This window comes from Haplochromis burtoni, unplaced genomic scaffold (genome assembly GCF_018398535.1).
Source record: "Haplochromis burtoni strain Fernald_Lab_line unplaced genomic scaffold, NCSU_Asbu1 Contig_514, whole genome shotgun sequence".
NCBI lineage: Eukaryota > Metazoa > Chordata > Actinopteri > Cichliformes > Cichlidae > Haplochromis > Haplochromis burtoni.
In genome coordinates, this window is record NW_024582875.1 from 3,292 (window position 1) to 26,277 (window position 22,986).

Genomic DNA, 22,986 nt, shown 5'->3' on the forward strand with positions numbered 1-22,986 from the left:
CTTTTAACAGGAAGAAACCTCCGGCAGAACCAGGCTCAGGGAGGGGCGGCCATCTGCTGCGACCGGTTGGGGTGGTCAATTGAATTGAGTAATGGGCTGACTAAGTATTTCCAGACTAAGAGAAAAAGTCAGTGAACATATATCCGTAGGTTTAGGTTTAGGTGTAGGCATTTCTGAGAAAACTGAAGAGCAGAAGTGACACTCATACTTCAATTTGTCAAAGTTCATGTGAGTTTCAGTCTGTTCAGCCTGTTTTTGTGTAGCACCAAGCAGTAGACCTAAGCCTGGATGTGCTTCTGGGTTCTGCCTCTAATGAAAACGGATGAGTGTAAAATGCAACCATTGTTTGTAGTTTGCTGCCACCTACTGAGTGAAAAAAGAACTGAAGCTGTAAAAAGCAAACAGACGTTACGACAAAGTCAGTATTCCTAATGATAAGCTTCGTTTTGTTTCAGTTCACCATACAGCTCATAAGACTGTTTTCCCTTTACGTTTTGATATAATAACTTTTTAGTACTACTGATGCACATATTGTTAATTAATTACTGCCTTCTTCTTCCGTTAGAGTAATATTTTCTTGAGCTTTGTAACTGGATTTGTTCAAACATAGAGGTATTTTGGATTCACTGACACAGGAGCCATACACCCTTTCTATGACCCTTATTTGTGGCGCATGTTAACATACAGTCAGCTCAGGAGTTAGTATCAGTGATGTGGTTGTAAAATGAGTAAATACAACCTCAGATTATCACATATTGCACTACAACAAAGTTTATTTAGCAAAAGTTGAGTCAAAATGCAGAAGCAGTATGTGAAAAACTATACTCTTACTGTTTCCATAGGAATTAAAAGGGTAAGAAGCAGTCATTTGCTGCTAATAATTTAATGCAAATGCTCTAGATTCACTTATCATCAGCTAGTGTTGAACATGTCTATAAAAACAGAAGGTTTTGCAGGTCTAAAGCTTTAAGATGTTTGTTAACACAACTCAAAAGACGAAAAACATCAGCGATGAACTCGGAGGAGCAAATGCTGCTGCACATCAATCTGGGAAGGGTTATAAGGCCATTCAGGGCAGAAGCCATTGTTCACCCCACGGTTGGTAGCTACACAAGCCAACTGTCAAGCAGGGTGGTGGAGTGATGATTTGGGTTTGTTTTACATCCATAGGACCTCTGCTCCTTTCAGTCATTGGGTTCTCCATGAATTTCTCTTTATACCAAAGTATTCTAGAGTCAATGCAATGACCCAGACAAAATTCAGACTTCAACCTGATGGAAAGCCTTTAGTGCAGCCTTAAGAGAGCTGTGCATAAACGAATACTCCCAAACTTCAATAAACTGAGGCAAGATTGTAAAGAAGAGTCGGTCGAAATTCCTCCTCCACAGTGATGCGAGACAGCAATAAAATCAAACAGAAAACCATTGCTTCAAGTTATTGCTGCTAAAGGTGCTGAAAGTTTCTCTGTGCTGCTGTTTTTCAGGAGTCACTTAGGGAACATCTTCAGGATCAAACATCTTGACTTTCAGCCTTTATTGGCCATGCTATCTATGACAGAGATGCAAAATTCCCTTTTAACAGGAAGAAACCTGTGGCAGAAGCAGGATAAGGGAGGGGTAGCTTAAAAATAAATAAATAAATAAATAATAATAGAAAATTCTGTGAAATTATCAACAGAAAGGATGTTTGAACAAAAAAGTTCCAAACTGCTTTTAAAATAATTCACAGACTCCACTAAATATTAGTGGTGTGCCGTACTGCAAATTTTGATATCCATCCAATACCAAGTATATACATTTACTACTGGTACTACCAATACTGATACATTCACATTACAAATGCAGTAAAAATCAATGTGTCATGATTTAGGAGATGCATCAGTATCAGTTTGCAAAACTCTGAACATATTTTAATGACGGCTGATGTTTACTCTCCACTTGAGTTAACGCAGCAAAACACACTTTTCAGCTTTTTGTGTATTTTTAAACTAAGTTGGATTTTTTGTTTCTTTTTTGACACATGGAATGTAAATGTGCATTTCTTTAATGCATGAAGCCTCAGGGTTTGTGTTTGTGTGAACAGTGCGATTTATAATCGCCTGCACCAACATCGTGCCAAATGCATTTGCCTTCTGCCTGTTAGATTTTAACTCACAAAAATGTACTTGTGGGAAACTGGCACAAGTACAGGGGAGAAATTAGAGCACTGTGTGTGCTGCCCCCATTGAGGGGAAGAACCACAAGCAACATAACTTGCCAGTTTTGGAAATATTGTTTTTAATTTATTGCACCAATTTCAGGCAGCACAGTGGTTAGCACTGTTGCCTCACAGAAAGAAGGTCATGAGTTCAATTCCACCATCAGGCCGGGCTCTTTCTGTGTGGTTTGCATGGGGGGATAGGTTATTGAAAAATCTCAATTGTGCATGGTTGTCAGTCTCTATGTGTCAGACTGGCAACCTGTCCAGTGTGTACCCCACGTCTTGCCCTATCCTGTTTTCAGAATATGAGGCAGTTTCAAGAAATGTGTTTAAGCAATCAAGAAAAACTGTAAAACACTAAAATCTCATTTGTGTTATGATGAAAGTCTTTAATCAAACAGAATTCAAATATCAGAAACATTTCATATGTGGAGTTAAAAATGAATCATTGTTTCAACAATATATTTGTTTTCATAAACAGACAAGAAGACAACAACAATCTGCTCCTCCCATTCAACACATGTCAGTCCATATCCCAGCAAACACATCAAATAGAAACATGAACCACTTGTAATGATTAGAAACTTGATGAATTTCAAATCTGGTTTGGGGAGTCATTCAGTGAGAAACAATGAAATGATTTTCAATGTGAAAAGGTGGAGAGCAGGAACAGTGAGAACTAAAAAAGAAACAAAGGGCTTTGGAACCATGAGGCAGCAGGAGGACAGCTGCAGTTTAACAGCTTCAACTCACTGACAGGAAACAACATGAGCAATATAATCATCCTCAACTCATCTGCTCCACTGACACCTTCAACGGCAACACCTTCACATCATCCGCAGTTTGGATAAATGGAAACATCCTGTGAGCGAAAGTGAGTGTGAAGGTGTGTATGTGTGTGTTAGTATTAGGCCCAGAGAACGACAGCTTTCCTCTGTTCCAGTCCAGATTCACTCTGATCCTCTGGAGCTTCTTCTGAACTGAGAGAGCAGTGAATCCAGCTGATGGTGAGCGTGTTGAGTATTTACCTAAACAGACCACTACTCCCCGAAATCCAGACTCTGCGTTTCCCTTCCTCTTGATAGACTCTTCTACCACACCAAGCATCCAGCTTGTACTGTCTCCAACCTCGACATCCCAGCTGTGAGTCCAGAATGAGAGGAGTGTAGGAGACCATGTCCTTCATGTTGTTCCAGATGTTGAAGGTCAGGTTGCCCAGGTGTTTGGCTCAGTCTATCAGAGCTTCTGAGGGCAGCTCTGGATCATCCAGCAGGGGGCAGCGCTGGACTTTTTCCACTGCAGCCTTGTAGTTGTGCAGGAATGAGCCGCCTTCAGCTCTCAGCTCCTCTTCTGTGGCTCTGTGTTTGAAAGAGCTGCTATCGCTCTGCCCAGAGCCTCCATCATCTCCTTCATCATCCCACTCTTCTGCTCCTCTTCCTCCCTCAGTGCGGCTAGCCTGGCCTCCTGTTCCTCTGCTAGAAACTGGTGAAGCTTCTTAAACTGCTTCTTAATCTGCTTCTCTGTGTGCCGGGCCTGGACCTTAATGTGTTCTGCTGTTTGATCAAACTTCACTTGAACTTCTTCTTTAAGGCCTCCAGAGTTTCCTTAAATTCCTTCTTGTGTTGTTGTGCAGCTTCATCGATGGGTCTGAATCTGTGCTTGGTGTGTTTTTCTGAGTCTCTGCAGACGAGACACGCTGGCTGCTGATGGTCCAGACAGAACAGTTTGAGTTTCTCAGACAGCAGAGAGCCTCTGAAGCTCTCTGATCTTTCTCCTGTAAGAACAACTCACACAGGTTTTCTTAAAGCCAGATTTAAAGGTGGTTCATACACTGATATTTCCTTACAAACTGGACAGTAGTGTTGTTCTCTCTCTCCACCATCTCATTAGACAGTCTTTACAGAAGCTGTGGCTACATGACAGAAGAACAGGATCTCTGAAGACCTCCTGACAGGCCGGACAGCAGAGATCCTCCTCTGATCTGGAAGCCATTGAGTCTGTAGTGAAGCTGAAAACAGCAGACAGGAAGTACAGTCAGTCCTGGCTCCCCTCCCTCCTCTGCTACCTTCACTGAGTCGTGTTTTTGCTCAAACTCACATTCAGTGTGTGGAGCCTCAGCAGCTTGAAGCAGCAGTGTTGGAGTTTTCCACTTTTCTCTCCTGTAGCTGACTCACAGGAAGAAGCTAGTTTGTTCTGAACTCAGTCTGATCGTCTGTGCGTCTGTCTTTAATAAAGAAGTGGAACAGCCTCATTCCTCGTTCTTCTCAGAAGTGTGACATGAGGGGGTGGAGCTTCATTCAACTTCCACTTATTTCACTCAGGTGCGCCCACATCCTCATTTTAGTTTTGACAGTATTTTTGTGATTTGGGGAAAGCCTCGGAGAGGACTGGCGGCGGCTCCTGGGCCTGGCAGATCCCCATTTATTTATTTATTTCTGAGAGGTGAAGAAGTGAAAAGACTGAAGGGGGGGCAGGAAAACAACAACGAACAGCTTGTAGAGCTGAGGGATCATATACATAGATAAGAACTGAAAAGGGCATGTTTGGAGGCGTGCGCCTGCTCCTGAAATTAAGATATTTTATCCCAAAAATGTGTGAGTGTGACAGCAGAGTGCAGGTGTTTATTGCAGGTCAAAAGACCTTTTTTGAAGCTCAGAAAATAAAGTGTTGCAGGTGTTTGGCAGCTTTTGCTTCAGACTTATATAAAAGTGAAATGGATTGTAAACGTGTGTTTTTTTGGCTCCTCTCACTGAACAACCAGCAGTTACTGCAGGGGTGGGCAACTCCAGGCCTCAAGGACCGGTGTCCTGCAGGTTCTAGACATCACCCTGGGTAAACACACCTGAATCATATGACTAGTTCACTACCAGGACTCTGGAGAACTTCAGGACATGTTGAAGAGGTAATTTAGCCATTTGAATCAGCTGTGTTGGATCAAGGATCTAAAACCTGCAGGACACCGGTCCTTGAGGCCTCGAGTTGCCCACCCCTGAGTTACTGTAACTCTTCCATCAGGCCAACGCCAGCATCAAATTCTGTCTGACACAAACAACAGCTTAGAATCTAAGCTTTGACTTAAAGTCAAAGATTAAATTCCATCTAAGCCTTAGATGGAATTTAATCTTTGACTTTAAGTCTGCCTCTTTATTCTCTGAAGCAAAGTTTAATCAATTTGAGTTTGTAAGAAATGTTGTTTAAAATTTTCTGCTGGAATTTTTTTCAGGCAGATGTTTGATGGTCAGGTGGGAGGTGTTTAATGAAATAATGTGGAATGACCTGTACTTAGAAAAATCTCTAGTGATGTGAGCGGCTCATAGAGACAGAAACATGACTGCAGATGGATGTTGTAGATCGAGTAGGAGTCCTGGATTAGGAGACTGTGTGAAATCAGATCTGATTTATTGAAATATGAAGAAAACATTAAAGTTACACAGATATTTACAATTAATCTGATTCTGCCCACTCAGATGATGATGATGATGATGCAACAAACGCGTGCATGTATCTTCATTTGCACCAGAGCTAAGTTATGACAGGTAAACAAAGAACTGACAGAGTAAAGAAAAATATACAGAAATACTGAAGCAGCCAAATCTCCCGAGTGAATCTGCAATGCTGCGACATCACAAGAAGCCTCCTGTCCACCTGCACATGTCAGTCTCTGTCCAGCTGCTCTCACAGCAGCCAGCAGAGGCACAAAGGGTTCAGACTCTCTTTATGATGCAGTTTCATGCATCCCATATGCAACCCTCACCTCCATCACCAGGGCAGTGGCAGTTAGAGCGTCCACTTTAAACACCTGCAGAGACACACAGGAGAAAAGATGTTGTCAAGCATGAACTCTGGTCAGGAGATTTTCCAGTTTCTTCAGATGGTGACATCACAGCGCGTCAAAGAGTGTTTAAAGTCTGTTTCAATGAGCCTGATCCTGCAGATAATCTCCGTATCTTAGAGATGGTGTCCTCATTCTGCTTTTAGTGGTTCCAGTTCTTACAGCAACCCTCCAAAACTGAACCAAGACCATCAAAATCAAGTCCATCCAGTCACAAGAGGCGGCCCTTTTTTGGAGAAGTAACTCGCTGACATGAGGTAAACTTCTGACCTGGTACATCGTCATGGTAACTGATGCTGAGCATCTATCTAACCTGAGCAAAAGATCTCCAAAAAACATGTGGTGTGTTTACCTCGTCTCTCTGTGTGTGCACAGACACTTGGTGCTGCAGTAGCGCCCCCCGCAGGTGGTGCAGGTGTAGTGCGACGGGAACCCGCAGACGCAGCAGAAGTGGCGTGCAGGTAGCGAGGAGGGCGGGGCCGCCGCTGACAGGTAGTTAGGCTCTGGCTTCTCTGAGAGATTCTATCAATCAAAGGAGAGGAGACAATGGGTCAGCTAACGACCACCTTTCAGCCAATCAGAGAGAGGAGAGAGGGCGTCTGACTCACCTCCTCCTCCAGCAGCGTGGTGAAGTTCTTCCTGAAACGCTGCTTGAAGTGGTCGCCCCTCGTCTTTCTCTTCTTCTTCTCTGGATGCACAGACAGAGAAGAAGGAGGACAGAGAATGTTTAGAGGATTTTTTGGAAGATTTTTTAATCACAAACACGTTTCCTAATATGGACTTTTCAGTTTTTAAATTGGTCGGTGTGGTGACAATGGAAAAATATTTGCAGGTTTTTAAACAGGATTTGATCTGGTTGTAATTTTCCACTTCTAATCACTACTGTTGGGCCAGCTGTGGCTCAGGAGGGAGAGTGGCTCATCAGAAGGTCAGTGGTTTAGACCTCAGCTTCTCCAGTTTGGATACCAAAGTATCATCAGGAAGGATGATGAACCTCGAATTGTCCAATATGCCTTAATTTGTGAATACAAGAAATCTCAGAGCTGTGTGAACCATGTGAAAAGTGCTTTGAATACTTAATTAGAGTAGAAAAGTATTTTTTAAGTACCAGCCTATATACAGCTACTCAAGTTTCAAGGAATAAAGATTTCAGCTGCTACCGTGTACCTCTGTAAGACTTTTTCTGCTAGTACAGAAACACAGTAGAAAGGGATGGTCAGGAAGATGCCCTTTTGTCAAAAGTGTAGGGTTCATGTGCACATTGGACGGTGAAAAACTCACCTGGTTCTTCAGACTCACTGAAAGCAGGTAGGCGGGCAGTAGGACCTGGGGGAGGGAGGGAGGACAGAGGGTCGTCCTGGAAACACAAAACAAGATGTCATTGCTGAGCAATAATACAGACTGTTTATTAACAGCCCGTAAGACATACATGAGCCAATCAGCATCACTAACAGGTGGACATGTTTAAAATCATTGTATTTCATTATAGCAACACCATGTTTACCTATGTTCATTCACCACTTCTAGTTTCTCTAAGGCCACATCGAGCATCTGGAGATGGTGAAAGAGGGTTAGAGGGTCGTGACCTCTGACCCTGACAGAAGCAGAACATCAGTGATCTAGCAGCTCATGTGCCTTACAGGTTAATATAATGTGTGACATACACAGAGAGAGCTCTGAGCTTTCTTCTGATTAGTCGCCTGAACTGCACAATTCAATGTTAGAGGATTTCTAAAGAAGTCCTGCTTAAAATCTCCACCTGTGCTTGTTTCTATGTGAATGCGAGGTGGATGAAGTGATCCCCGTGTACAGAGTGGAGCTCTGTGTGGATGTTAGAGGGAAGTGAGAGCAGAAAAGCTGTCAGTCAACTTTAAATTACAGACACGGACCTGGAAGTTGTCTTTTTCCAGAGCCTCCAGCTGACGGGTCAGCCTCCTCTGTCTGGTGGCTTCATCCAAAACTCTGCGCTGACCAGCCTCCACCCGAGCTGTTGGATCCAAACACACAGTTTCCATCAGTTGGTATCAGTGACAAAAGACCCATCGACTCAGCTCATTTCTATAAAGTTCTGTGTAGTTTTTCCAGCATGTAAACCAAAGGGAAATCATCAGGACTGCTAATTGTGATACAGCACACAGTCACCTCACAGAGGTTCATTCTGAGCAGGAAAAAACAGCTGAAAGCTCAAAGGCTCAGCAGTTTAAGGGATTTCAAACCTGCCACAGTAGCAGCTTAAGGGTCTGCAAAAGTTTTAAACACAGAGTGTGACCATGCTGAAAAGCTCCAGTGATGGTGATGTTTTCCCTGTCAGCTTCACCTTCTCTTCAAGTTCAGTGGGACTCCTGGGAGGAAGCTTTGATGCACTTACAGCAACATAATGTTCAGAATATCTCTCCAGGGCTCTCAAAATTTCAAAATCCCTGGTAGCCCTTCGGGCAGGGACTCTTCAGTTTTTGGTAGCCCAAAATAAATGTAAGTAGTCCGAATAAAAAAAGAGAGCAATTTTTTGATTGATGTTTTGTTTCCTGTTTTGCTTCCTTTACAATATTATACATTAAAGTATAATATTGTAAAGGAAACAAAACATTAATCAAAAAATTGTTGAAAAACAAATTACAACATTGTATAAAAATTACAATCATCAACTCAAATACTTGGTTCTAATTGAATAGAAATTTCTATGAACTTGTAAGAACTGTGTAGGACATGAATCAGTCTGTGTCAGATCCTGAATTTGAAATTTCCACTGAAGTCACGGGTAAGAGACAAGTGGAACCAAGATCGAGGCCATTTGCTTTTTGAAGTTTGCAAAGACTGCTAAATTTTGCCAGTGGTAGTTCAGTCTTTGCAACATAGTACGCTGTTCTGAACAGATTTTTCAGGTTTATTTTTAGTATGTTATTTGCAATTGGTGTTTGTTCTGGGAAAGATATTGCAGACTGAGCAATAATGCATTTCTTGCATTTCTCATGGGTTCTAATGGGGGCCTTTCTTAAAATGACTGGTCCCAGTAACAAAGGCGCTGGTCGACTCAGAAATCGAGAGAAAACCAACAACACACCCGGCAGAACATTATGTTATTTACACGGGTGCACATAAGTGGTGCGCAATCGCTGTCAAAATAAAAGACGCGCACCAGATAAGAAGTTGCAACGCGCATTTGCGTCCATATAAAAAGCACTGTTTTTGTCCGCTAGAGTGGGATTTTCACGGCACATTCCGCACCACATCTCTGTGCGTTCATCATTTGTTTGAAGCCAGCTCACCTCCTGCAACCACTTTTCCGAGAATACGCGCTTCTTTTGTGGTTCGGACTCCTTCTGACATTTGTTTGGAGGTGGAGGAACACCAAAGTAATTGCTTAAAGGAGCTTCTTCGACATCTTTAAGAGTTTTAAACAAATGTCTGTCCTCCTCCAGAAAATCTTATGTATGCAAACACGCGTTGCAACTTCATATCTTGTGGGGGGTTTTTTTTGTTTTGTTTTTTTACAGTGAATGCGCACCTGCGGACCACTTATGTGCAGCCCCGGTTATATAGCTCCTCATATTGCAGCCACAGAAATTCTTTTGTCCATGAAACCATAAAGCTGCACTTTCTTTTTGCCTTATAGTCTGATTTGTACGGTGGCTGGTGGTAAGCTTTTCTTTGGCTGTCACTTCTTCACCCTGACCTGTCTTATTTGGCTCAGCAGAACTAAAATATATATCCTGCTGCTTTTACACACTTACACACACACACACACACAGGTCAGTGATTCTCTGCGCGATCAACCTCTCATATGTTTAAGCTGCGGGAGATTTCACTTGTCATGTTTGCATAGTAAGCTAACGATTGATAAGACAATGTCAGAGGAATTGGTGCACAAATTATCATCACTCACAGATCAGTACTGTTGCTCTCTATACACAGTTCGCGCAATTGCAAAGTGAAAGCAAAAAACAAGCGCAAATTCAAACGCGATTTCAATATGTCACATATTGACAGTGGCTCACCGATGCCAATGACATAATTACCCAGCTACATTTCCGAAAGAATGCAAAAGCATTGACATATATTTTAACTTCCTACAATAGCCCGACGGGCAGGGAAGAGATAGATTTTGGTAGCCCGACTGGAAAAATCGCTAGCCCCGGGACGTCGGGCTAGCGATTTTGCAAGCCCTGCTCTCTGCTCCACTCCGTGTGTGAGTGAGGAGATGCACTCACAGTGAGACTGAGAGCAGGGAAAGGAGAAACTATCATCAGAAAAGCCTGCTATCAATTTAGGACTGGAAAAAGCTGGCTGGTGTGTCCCTGAATTACCCTTTACTAGTAGTTTTAGTGTTTCCTTCCAATCAAACCATACCGCACTGTGAAAACGTTAAATTTATCTCATTCTGTTCTCGTATTATTGTCTGGAAGCTCATCAAACAAAATCTGAACCAGTTAAGTACTTAACTTAAATTCGGCTCACAGCTGGAGCCCAAAAAACATCTTTTACTTCAGTGAAACACCCAAAATCCTTCAGGTGGTCCTGGTTAAATAAACCGCAAAGTAACATCACCTACGGTCGATCCTCTCCTATAAGTTGGGTTTTTTTAAAATAACTGGACTATTCCTTTTTAACATGTATATGTTAGAATAAAACCCTGCAGCTCTATAAAAACAGTAATAATAACATTAACAGTAAACAACACGAACCGCTCAGCAAACCGGAGTTGAGTTTAAAACCAACGTTTCCCCTGTGAGCTCCAAGTTAGAGAAGATAGAACAACAGAGGGGCTCTCTGTTAAAGTGTTTTTACACCGTCTGACTGCATGACAGTGTTTTATATTCAAAAGAAGAGTTCAAACAGACCAACACTCACCGGAACCTTTCTTCTCCAGCACCATCTTTGTTCACGTCCTCTGTACGGCGGCCGTGTAAGTCCCTGTCAAAGCAAACGAAGCGCGTTTGTCATCTTGACCGCTGATAGGACAATTAAAGGGTGACAACTTTTGATGATTTTGATGGCTGATCTTCATTCTACTTCATTCTAATTCTACTTTTTTCTGAAGTGAGTGTTTTATGTTTGTTATTTTAAATAAAGTTTGAGCGTTTTCTTCAGTCTGTTGTACCAAAATATGCTAAGAATTGCGCTGGGAGACACTCAACAGAATTGGAGGATCTACTGTTTTTGTGAGGAAAGAAAAGACGAGAGGTAAGTGTGTAAGCCTAACTATTAGCCTAAAAATCTGTCATCAGTTTTATATGAATCGTGGTAAAACACACCTAGCATGTTTTGGGTTCCTGCAACTGGTCCGTCAGGTTATTGTCTCCCCAGAAACACTTCCCTTGTGCCTTTGGAAATCTGTTTTTTCCTATTTCTGTTTTGTTTTTTCCTATTTCCGTTGTGTTTTATGTTTTTTTGCAGTGTTTTTCTTATTGCGGATGTTTTCTTAAGTTGCAGTCTGTTTGGCCTCTCAGGGCCACCATAGTAGAATTGCCACCTGGAGATGATATATTGTACTCAGTTATAGTGGTTTCATTGGACAATGATGTGGTGAATGATGGAGCTGCCAGGCTGGAGGGAAAGAGAAGAGTCAGATGTAATGAAAGAGGTCATGCTGAAGTCACTGCGCAGCCATTATGTAAAGTTCTGTGAATTAGTAAAACTCACATTTAATTTCATAAAAACATCACAAACCTTGAATTGCCTGATTGTACATCATCATCACTGTGGAAGCTTCAAGAGGTTTCACAATAATTTAAGTGAGAAAAACAGAGTCCAGAAAAGTATGTGCAGCAAACAAAAACAGTCTCTGATAAGTTTAAATGTATTTTAGCTTATTGTTATAACTTATTTATCTTGTGTTTTATATTTGGGAGGGGCATCTAAAGTAAAGGTAAGATATTCTACCTGGGAAACCTGTTTTGATCTTTTAAATGTAACTTATTCGCTTCTAATGAGGACCGAGCCCTGGAGGAAAAGACACAGACACTGTTTTCTTAATGCTGAGAGTCCAGCTAAGCTTTGCTCTGTAAATGATGCAGCAGTTAAGAGATATCAGTAGTTTTACCTGAGACTTACATCACTTATGTCTGCATGCATTGAAAACCTGATCTGATTCATATAGAAACTAAAGAGAAGTAAGCCTCGTCCCTCCGTTGCACAGGCACTCCCGACGTTCTCGGGCCTGGAGCATAATTTCCTGTGACAACCTCCCCAACATGTGCAGCTTTGCTCTCAGGTCTGGAACGTGAAAAACGATTTTTTTCTGGTCATTAAACGTCACTTTATACGTCACACGGCTCAAAACGGTTTATCCTTTCTCCCTCGTACTGAGGGGACTGAGGAGACTCGTCCAGCCTGACTGCCTTGACATCCAGGTGTCTTCCCTGCTTGCCCTGATATGAAGAAACCCGAGAAGCCTTGCAGGTCAAATCTTATCAATCATATCTATTATGGCCACTCCTCTCTAAATCGTGGTAGTTGTTGATCTGAGATGGTTAGAGCTAAAGGCTAGAGCAACCTATTAGAGCTGTTTGGGCTAATATAGATTTATACCCAGCTTTATATGTTTATTGTTTTACAAGGGTTTAAAAGGGAATGTCCACAGTTTGGATTTGATTACAACTGCTTGGCAGGAGCCAAGCAAAATAAAATAAATAAAAAGAATAATAAAGAATAATCAAATCACCTCAATTCAACTTATTTAATTAACCCACTGAGGTAATTCTGACTTTGTTCTTGTCTTTAGGGGGGGAGAGGCTGGTGGTGAGAAGATGTGTTCCACCTCAGTGCTCTGTGTTCATGGAATTAATCAGGAAAGCAGGATTCCTTGATTGATCCCACTTCTCTCAAAGCTGTAATCGGCTGAGAAAACCTTGGAAGTCTTGAGAATCTTCTTGAGAATAATGGAAGTCGAAATCCTTCTCAGAATTATAATCCAACACAGTAATTATGATGATAATGATGATGATGGTGAACAGAAGTAAAACCAAATCAAAGTCCAATCTGTAATTCCAATCTCTCCTTCATGCCTATGGTGGAATTTCCAAAGGCGAGAAGTAAAAAATTCAGAGATCAGTGTCTAGTGTCCTGTGTGTGCTCTCATTAACACGCACACATGCACGCACGCACGCACACCCCTGATCAAAAACATAACCTAACTGTAACCCTGACACTAAAACCACATTTTGAGTCTCAAATATGTCTTCAAACTCACGGGGACCAGAATTTTGTCCCCATAAAAAACTGTTGGTCCACATCAGTATAGTAACATTCCCACTTTTCGTTCCCAGAAAGATATCTAAACATGGTACACGCACACTCACACACTCATGAAAGTCAGACTCTGTACAGGCTCTCAGTGACTCCTGTTAATAGAATCACTGTTATTCTACTTTGTGAGACAGTTAAATAAAGGTGTTTATTTTTCTGTGATAGATTCATGTTGAATTTAGTTCATTTATTTGTTGGAAAGAGTTAAAATGTATTAGACAAGATAATAAAAAGGGCAGCACTGATTGAAAACTTGTCTAAAATATGTGATTACAAAATAAGTGTTTGTTAAAAGTTATAAGGTGTAAAGTGCTGTGAAGTTTGGTTGAGGTAGAATTTGTGATGGTCACATGACCAGAGCTTAGCTAAGAGCACAACCATTGCATTGTGGGTCAGCACTAGCATGGATACAGAGGTGCAGATGTATTGCATTTTTTTCCTGCAGGGGCGATCGTGGCTCAAAAGTTGGCTGTTCATCTTGTCATCAGAAGGTTGCCGGTTCGAGCCCCGGACAGTCTCGGTCGTTGTGTCTTTGGGCAAGACACTTCACCTGTTGCCTACTGGTGGTGGTCAGAGGGCCCGGTGGCGCCAGTGTCCGGCAGCCTCTGTCAGTGCGCCCCAGGGCAGCTGTGGCTATAATGTAGCTTGATACTGTCATTACAGACAAAGTGAATATTCAAAGCCTTTGGGCGTTCATTTGAAATGCAGTAAGTGTCCTTATCAGCTGGAAGTATTAAAGCCATAAGATGACTTTTGAGACCAGCTAAAAAACATTAAACAACAGCAATGTTGAGCCTGTTCCAAAATTTAAATGTACATGCGTTGAAGGCGGGAGATTTGTTGAATTATTAAACACATTTTTCTTCAATCAGAGGCTTAAATATCAGCCTAGGGTGGCTCTATTTACCATTGTTGAGTCAGTTATCTTTTTGTGCTACTTTTTTTGAAGGATTGTGAAAGTGGGGATACATGCTCCTGGCTGAGCATTTCTGCTTACATCTTAGAATCTCAGTTTTAAATGAAAGAGTGAATGTGAAGTTCTAAATGAAAGAGTGTGTGAGGGTGTTAGTTGTGTTGTCCGAAAATAAGCTTATCTACAATTCGTCAGTAAAGAGTGACTTGCACTTCTGGTCCGTTGAGCAATGGTTTAAAATTTTTTACTGCAAACTATAAAAGGAACCTGGATTTAAATAGAACATAGTAGTGTCGGATGTAAGTGAAGGCAATACAAGTATAAGGTGTCTATGGAATACATCTTCAAGGTTCACACTGACCAAGTGGAGGGCTACAGGCATTTCTCTCAGTCAGCTGATTGTGTTTAGGAAAAAGAAAAGTAGCTAAGTACACTGTTATTGCTCCACATTGTTAGTGAGGTAACTCTGGATGTCGGTGGGTTTTGTTAAGGTTGGTGTAAACAAAAGCAGAAAAACAGTAAAAGATGCAGACAGTAAAAATCTGGTTTATTTCATGATTACAATGAAACATTTTCACAGTTGTTTCATTGTAATCATTTTTAAGTAGCATACACGATAAATGGATACTACAACATAACACACGGCAGTGAGAAGAAAAACTCACCATCTTACCAGTTTTTATATTCTTATAAACTTAAAATAAACTAGTGATATTAGAGTTTAGTGTTTTAAGTCATCTGTTAAAAAACATGAGTTGACAGTTTTTTCTACCAGCATCATTACTCAAGTTAAACGTACTGCTGATGCTTATACCATTGCAAAATTTGCTAAATAAATATGCGTAAGAGTCTTGTGTTGTTTGACATCCAGCTAAAAGGTTTAAAATAAATAAATTAATTAATTAATTAATTAATTAAAAAAAATATATATATATATATATATATATATATATAATAGTATATATATATATTTATATATAATATATATATATATATATATAACTACTATAATATAATATATATATATATAATAATGAATATATAATATAATATTATATATATTATATATAAGTATATATATATAATATATATATATATATATATATATAATACACACACACACAGTGGGAACTGAAATGCTCAATAGCATTATCTTACATTTAAATTCAATACATTTAAATGTAAAATAATTTTAAAGAAATGTTTGAACTAATAATATTGATTTGTTTATTTGTTTTTTGTTTGTTTGTTCATTTTTAATTTTTGCTCTTTTCAGCTTTGTTTTCATTTTATGGGGTTTTTTTGTCATTTATATGAAAAAATATTACATATACATAACTATATAATTGTTTAAATGAAATTTAAAAGAAAAAGAGAAAGAGAAAAACAACAAACGCGCAATATTTTTACTGCTATCTTAACCACGTAATTCTGCAACATGAACACCATTTCCCACAAGCCCTTGATGAAAGTCTGGTCGCTTTAGCGGCTGTAGTCCAATAAGGTGAGGGTCCTCCCCTATCTCCGCCAATTAGGACTCTGTTGCTGTCACTGCTTATATTTTTAGTAAATTGTTCAGCACCATATGAAACTACAAATATCCCTCCACCATAGAAACTAGATCGCGCTGGGTCATTTATAATGTTCTAATAGCTGGAAAAGCGCACTCCCCGACTATACAGTGGGGTGTTTGGCTTTTTGGCTATTCGAGAAAACTGATTAATCAACACCATGCTATTTGAGCAGAAATTAAGGAGTCACTTTTATTTTTATCAGCTTAAATCTGGATAAACTAAACCTATGAAATACAGATAATAATATAGTGGCGACAGGAGCACATTATGCTTCGACAGGAGCGTCAGAACCGCTATGTTGAAAAGATAATAATGGGAAGAAAGTAGTCCCTGTCGTCACGGGGGTGTGGGCGAGTCACACTGTATAAATACGCTGGGTTGTCAAACAGCAAAGTTTACTGGACCCTCCATGCAAACTGTCAGCTGAAGACAACGTGGGGAAACCTTGGAGAGGCTTTCAATTATTTGGGCAGCTGTGGGGGAGAAAAAAATATATATTTATGATGGTGAAAAAAATGTCAACTATTTCGCATCTGAACCAGTGAGTCGACACATGAAATCGGAGTCCTCGTAAGGGAATTTAAAAAAACAAAGACAAGCTAGTACATCAGTGAAGCTAGGTGAGTAATTAACCGTCAGCCGGTGCGCGGGATTGGTTGCTTTTATGTTCAATAAAAAAGGACTGGATGTTACAGTCCCTGATAATGCAAGGACTGTAAAAAATGTAAACAAATATATAAAATTTGTTGACAGCGGGATGTTGCTGTTATTGTTCTTCTAGAAGCTTTAGCTGTCCGTTAGAGAAGGTGCACAGGGTTGAGCCCCTGGAAAGACACAGCTTTTGTTTTGCCCGAGCCCGTTATAGATTAGCTAAAGCGAGCCTCCCGGAGTGTGTTCAGCTCACGTTTATTTTCCTTCTGCTGTGCTTGCGGGGGTGTTTATGCCGAGAGGGAGAGAGGGGGCTGCCGCCTTCGTTCCTCAGATACTTGGTCGATAGGCTGCTCACCACTTAATTAGCTTTATAATTTAATTTACAGCGACAATTTGCCAGGGAAGGCTTCTCCACTTTCACATCAGCTAAACCAATGTCTTCTCTGGTCCACCGCCTTTTGACTCGCAAATGTCACTAATCCTTTCTCCAGGTAGACCTTAATGCTTTCTTGCAAACATTGAAGACATTTGTCCATGTTTGTCTCTTTTTTAAGGAGGCACATGTGCACAAAATTCCAAACGTAAGGAAAATTAAAGTAGCAGACAGTTTAATTTCTGTTGGTAAGTGAGGGACACGAGTACAAATTCCTGCAACATTCATATCATTATTCTAGGCAATCATGCAGGCCTCCCTCTGCTGCCCTTATACACGGTTTTTTGTTTTTGTTATTTTCATAGCAAATTGTGTAGCTGTGCCGCTTGTCTGGTATATAGTGGATGTTTAGCAGTACTGTGTCAGCGCTGTACTAATGCCTGCGTGTAAACAAAAAATACCACCCCAGATTCTGCTGATGACCTGACGAGAAGGAAAACAAGACTAGAATCAAGTCTGCCAGTGAAAATGCAAATGTTTCAGTTATGCAAGGTGGTGGGGCTTGTGGCTGTGGAAAGATTGGAGTCTTGTTTGTATTCCTCAGATTTCACTCTGAAAGCCACACATCTGTGGACAACAGCTGAGCTGTTTCTCTAATGTCATTGTTTGACATTGGATCTTGTGTATCTTGCTGCTTGCTTCCCTTTTTTTTAAATGAGAGGTGGGAAATGCAGTAGGTGGCTTAGAGGTTTGTGCACTCAAGGTTTTTGGAGACACTGATGATGGCTGTTTCAGGTAAAAGACCGGTGCAGTCCTTTCTTTGTCAGTGTAACTCGTTATTAAGGTGAGGAATTTGCACCTCAGATGATGCAAAAACAGGGCCCCTACTTATAGCCTCATCCTAACAGCCCCCATCTTATCCTTCAATGTCACCCTTTTTTATGCAAGGGGAAAAATGCAAGACCTGTGGTTTTGTGTCACCCCTGCAGCCCTGCGCGCAGGCTGTGCAGCTTTATCTGTAGCAACATTAGAATTACCTTTAATCTGAGGCATTTTTCTAATCTTAGCTTCAGAATCCCCATCTGGCAGGGAAGTGAATGTGAGTGAATTGTTTGTGTGCATGTAGGAAGGAGGAGGGGAGGAGAGGTGAAGGGAGGGAGATGGGGTGGTGTTGAACACATTCAGTGCATTCTGGGAAACTGTGTTCTGTGGAGTCGGCTAACTGTCCTTCCATTTTACACATCTTCTCCGGTACATCCTTTTGTATTATGATATGCATATAATGTTGCTCTCAGTGGGAATGTGCATGGTGACGAGTGGACTCTTGTACGATTGTGTATTAAAGCAAGAAGCACTTCATGCAATTGCATTCAGATTATGCAGGATTTACGAAGTGCACAGCATCTGTTACATCCACCCTGAGGCTGATAAACAGGAAATATAAAAGGGTACATTTTAGGATTGCTGCTTCTGAGTGAGAATCGTGCAGGAGTTATACTTCATATCACTACTGTAATTAAAAAAAATAAAAAATACCAGTAGGCATTTGAATCCATATCCCGATGCTTGCACTGGTTGGCAGGTGCATGTATTATGCATTTTTCAGTGTTGTTGGAAGCTTATGACTCCATTAGGATTTTGGCATTTTTTTCTTTTTTTTGTATCTAAAGTAGTGGCAGGAATTTCTTCTCTTGTGATGCATTATGTGTGGGTAATTGTCTTGTATCTAAGACTTGAGTTTTTGTTTTTTTTAATGCTCACTATAAAATAATACTCTGATTACAATCCCCCTGTAGCCCCGTCTTTCTGTGTTCCAAAAATACCACATTAACTGTCTGTTGTGAGAGATCAGCTGAAAAAACAAATTCCTCATTTTCACACAAAGTTATATTGCTCTTCTCTTCTTGTCTTCATAGTTGAGGACCTGCCAACACAAAACAGCCTGTAACCTGCAGCCTCTGCCTTCAAGGTGCCTTTACCATGGTGACACTAAAAGAATCAAACACTGCACAATAAGCCAGAGGGGGACAAAAAGATTTGTTGCCACTGCATTGCCTCACTTTCATCTCATCCCCTTTGAACACTTTGTTCCCACACTGGCACTAACCCGGTGCAGACATGCATCTGGAAGTGAAGGTCGCGCTCAACTTCATCGTGTCCTACCTGTACAACAAGCTGCCTCGTCGACGAGCCGACCTGTTTGGCGAGGAGCTGGAGAAGATACTAGTTTCTCGTTTTGAGGGTCACTGGTACCCCGAGGCCCCACTGAGGGGCTCTGCTTTCCGCTGCATTCACCTGGGTGCACCGAGGGACCCTGTGGTGGAGTTGGCTGCCAAAAGAAGTGGGCTGGACACGGAGGAGGTGCGGGCAAATGTTCCTGCAGAGTTGAGCGTGTGGATTGACCCTTATGAGGTGTCCTACCAGATTGGAGAGAAGGGTGCGGTGAAAGTGCTCTATCTGGAGTCCCCCCCTGGCCTCGGTTGTGACAGCGAGCCGGCCGAAGGGGTCATCAGAGAGGCTAAATTAGATGCAGAGATGGAGGATGCCAAGAGCTTGGGCTTTAATCCAGATGCTCAAGTGTTTGTACCAGTTGGAAGTCAGGCATCTCCTTCCTTAATGCCATCCCTCTCCAGTTCTCCCACACCCTTATCTGCCCAGTCCTGCCCTGGAATCTTCAGCTACCCCAGCTCCAGCACACCCACCGATCCCAGCATCCATTCTTCCAACACATCTACTCCTTCTCCTCCGAGCGGCGGTCTGCCCTACCTCTCCACTCAGCAGCCACCTGCTGCTCTTCCTGCTGCCCGTCCACAGCCAATCACCTTCACCACTGCCAGCTTCGCCGCCACCAAATTCGGCTCCACCAAAATGAAGAAGTGCAGTGGGGCCGGGTCAGGGTCTCCAGGCTCTGGTGTCATCGTACCACCATCTCAGAGGATACTCTCCCGCTCTCCTACCACCATCTCAGCACCAGAGCTGCTTAAGCACAAGCCCCTCTCTCTCTCCTTGCACTCCCTCGGGGGTCCCATCCACAGCCAGCTCTCCCCCAACGCCAAAGAGTTTGTCTACCCAGGATCTCCAGGCCCTCTTTACTTTGATGCAGACACCCAGCCCATGCAGCCTCTTACCAGCCCTTTCCAGCCCTCGCACACTATCAACACCCACCCACCATTTGATCCGTTCTCCAGCCCTCCTGCCCAGAGCGTGGGCATCATTGGCAGCAGTGGAGGGATCTCTTACATGGAGAAGCCACCATTTGTTGAGGGTTTAGGAAGCTACAACCTGCAATATCCCAGCCAGTCTTTCCAGCCTGTCGTGCTGGCCAACTAAGCCTTCATTTGTAATAAGAATTGTTGCAGGAGCAGTTGGGTGTACGGCAAAGACCCTCCTGATATTTTCAGTTTTTCTAACAAATTGTTCTAATACTAATGTGTGTTAAGAATTAGTTTTACTACAAAGATTTACAATGTCCACTAAATATTTAGTGTGATTTGTTTGGTATCTCTATAACCCAGCCCAAACCCCACCCTGCTCCTACTTCCTGTGTCCATTGCTGTTACCTGTTATTTGTATTTGTGTTGGCTTGGAATGGGTGCTTCTGTTTTGTTTGGTTTTTTTTTTTGTTTGTTTGTTTTTTGTCCACCTTTTTGCCATCTCCAATTTCATGTTTATGATTTTGCAATGAATGCTAATGTGAGTTTTTTTTCCTTTTTCCTTCTTGCTTTTTGGGACTTGTAGTCTAGTGGACTCTAGTATAGCTCCATTTTGCACTGCACTGTCATGCTGTGAAAAAGGACTTTGCCAAGTCCTGCAGGGAACGACGGCTGTGGAAAACTCAGCACTTTGCTCTGCAATCTGCTCTGCCCTACTTGCCACAAATACGGGGTGGGGTTGGTGGAGGGGCTCTGCTCTCTCTGCGTGTAGTTTGGTCGTGGTTCAGAGTGATTGAGAGACTCGTTCCTTGCACAGTGAAGCCCTGTTACCTTTGAAACAACTTGACGCACGGGCATATTTCAAGTCTTGTTGGTGGACGCATGTTGAAAGCAGGTTATCATCAGCTGGAATGGGCACGTGACCGGGGTTTCAATGAAGCAAGGGCAGCTAAGGGGAGAATCGAGGCGCTAAGAGTAATGTAGTTGAATGTATTGTACTTGTCAAGGGAAATTGCAGCTGTGAAGGTCGGCAAAATGGATTTGGGGGTGGGGGGGGTACCTTTTTTATGAATGTGAAAACAAATGAATCTTTTGAATTTTAAGGCGATAACCATGTGCTGATTAGGCCAGTTGTGCACATAAAGATGCAAATTGTGGTTTCACACATATTCAAACATACACCAGTCAGCAGCATATGAAGGTGAACAGGCGGGAAGGATGAGAGGTGGGGGTGGGGGGGTGGGAATGCAGCAGTAGCTCAGCATTAGGGATTGTGATAAATGGCTTAGCATGACTTTGACTATGAAGGAGAGGCTTTCCTCTGCATGGACAGGAGGGAGGGAGGGAAACGGTAAGAGAGAGAAGCAGCTAGAGGGTTCTGTTGCCCCCTGTGCCATTCAGGGTGTACTGGCTTAGAAAGCAACGCTTTAACACCCAGAGCACGTTTCTGATGGGCTTAAATGGTATTGAAGCCAAAGGCTCACTATTCTCTCAGTCCTCTTAAAATTCTCCAGCGATCTCTGCTCCTCCGGCTGTTGCAAAGGAAAAACCAGAATGGTACAGTTCAGGTTGCTCTCTTTATTTTCTTTTTCTTTCTTTCTTTTTTTTTTTTTTTAATTTATTTCCCAGCTGCAGTGATGCGAACAGAGATGCAATGAGGAGTGTTCTTCTGTGGCATCTGTCGCGTCACTGGATAGCTTGTCAGAGATCTGATGTTTGTATTGGTGCAGTTTAACAGCGGGGCCTGATGTCATTGTTGGTTCGTCCCTGAAAGAGAAGGGTAACCTCCACATGTCCACGTCCAGCGGTCCAGCACTTTATTACCAGGCTCCCGATGCCGAACCGTTCCTTTGCCCTCCGTTTGGCTGTTGCACATTTTATTCAGATGTCATGAAATGCTTTGGAAACTCCAATGAGCTACATTTGCATCACAAACGGGAAAGAGATGCAGTCAGTCTCACTCTTGGTTGGCTGGTTGTTTAGTTTTTTGTTATTTTGTTAATGTTTTTCAGACTATAGATATTTTTGTACTAGAAGGACCCTTGTCTTGTCCTCATGTTGGTTTTGCAATGTGGCATTACTGTCATATGCAGCAAGCTTTAGTTGTTTTTGTTTCAGAGGGAATGAGTGGGTGAAGTGTACACCTCTGTAAATGTTACAGTTGTGAGGGAAAAGGCTTTTTTTTTTTTTTCTTTTTCTTTTTGATCTTGAATCTATTTCCACCATTATTATTTTTTTATATTAGTTTTTGAAAATGATCACTAAAACATTTGTATAAGACATGCAGAGTCCAGGAATATGTGTATAAAAAGTTCTTATGTTGAGATTCTTTGTTTAGTTTCTTACATGCTGAAGTTATTTTTTCAGAAAAATAACATGAATATATGCAAATTGAGACGTAAATAAAGATGTACAGAATAAAGTATTGAATGTTTATTGTACCTTGTACACCATATGTCTAATAAGACGGGTAAATGTAATCATTCTTCAGTTTGCAGTTGGAGTTAGAAATGTTTACAGTGGGTTTGTGTAGGAAAAGATGGCTGATCACCTCTTTCTGTGCTCCGAGGGCAGTCTGACAGCAGCACTCCCCATAGGCATTACATTTAAACCAAAACAATGTATTTTCTTTCTTCTTTTCTTTTTTTTTATTTAAAAAAAATTAATTAGTCCTATTTTCACGTAGCACACACTCTGTATATTATAAACTCCCCAACACTCTTAATTTATCTGCATTTCAATTCCCAGATCTGCTAATATTAAAAAGAACAAAATGTTTCTTTATCCTTTTTTTGTCTTGACTGAGCCACCCTTGCTCCATCAGCCGGATCCTTATGGTACTGATACTATAGCCATAATCCCAGACTGTCTTTACTTACACACCCTTCTCCAATTCAATGAAATGCCATAAGTTTTTAAACAACCCTGAAGGATTCAAGGGGTTTCTACCTCTCTCCAATATCTCTCTTCAATAAGAAGGCAACCGGTTTGGGAAAAGACGAAGGAAATGAATGTTGCTCTGAACTGTTGTCAACCCTGGTTTAGAT

At 41.6% G+C, this 22,986-nt stretch overlaps 2 protein-coding genes across 3 annotated transcripts; one reads left to right on the forward strand and one right to left on the reverse strand.

The window, feature by feature from the left end:
* Positions 1–5,581: 5,581 nt before the first annotated feature.
* On the reverse strand, positions 5,582–11,325 carry znhit1 (zinc finger, HIT-type containing 1). Of its 2 annotated transcripts, XM_005946987.1 has the most exons (7): positions 11,284–11,325; positions 10,880–10,942; positions 7,921–8,018; positions 7,313–7,388; positions 6,640–6,719; positions 6,384–6,553; positions 5,582–5,998 (listed from the first exon to the last, which is right to left on the reverse strand). In XM_005946987.1, exons 2-7 carry the CDS (start codon positions 10,902–10,904, stop codon positions 5,977–5,979), a joined length of 471 nt encoding a protein of 156 aa, XP_005947049.1. In that variant the 5' UTR covers positions 10,905–10,942; positions 11,284–11,325; the 3' UTR covers positions 5,582–5,976. The 2 variants fall into 2 exon arrangements, with proteins under 2 accessions (XP_005947049.1, XP_014184598.1); XM_014329112.2 differs by lacking the exon at positions 11,284–11,325 and having other exon boundaries at positions 10,880–11,238.
* Positions 11,326–16,117: 4,792 nt separating this feature from the next.
* On the forward strand, positions 16,118–21,179 carry LOC102297087 (protein Tob2). The gene is made up of 2 exons (XM_005946988.2): positions 16,118–16,383; positions 18,704–21,179. Exon 2 carries the CDS (start codon positions 18,906–18,908, stop codon positions 20,115–20,117), a length of 1,212 nt encoding a protein of 403 aa, XP_005947050.1. The 5' UTR covers positions 16,118–16,383; positions 18,704–18,905; the 3' UTR covers positions 20,118–21,179.
* The last annotated feature ends 1,807 nt before the right edge of the window (positions 21,180–22,986 follow it).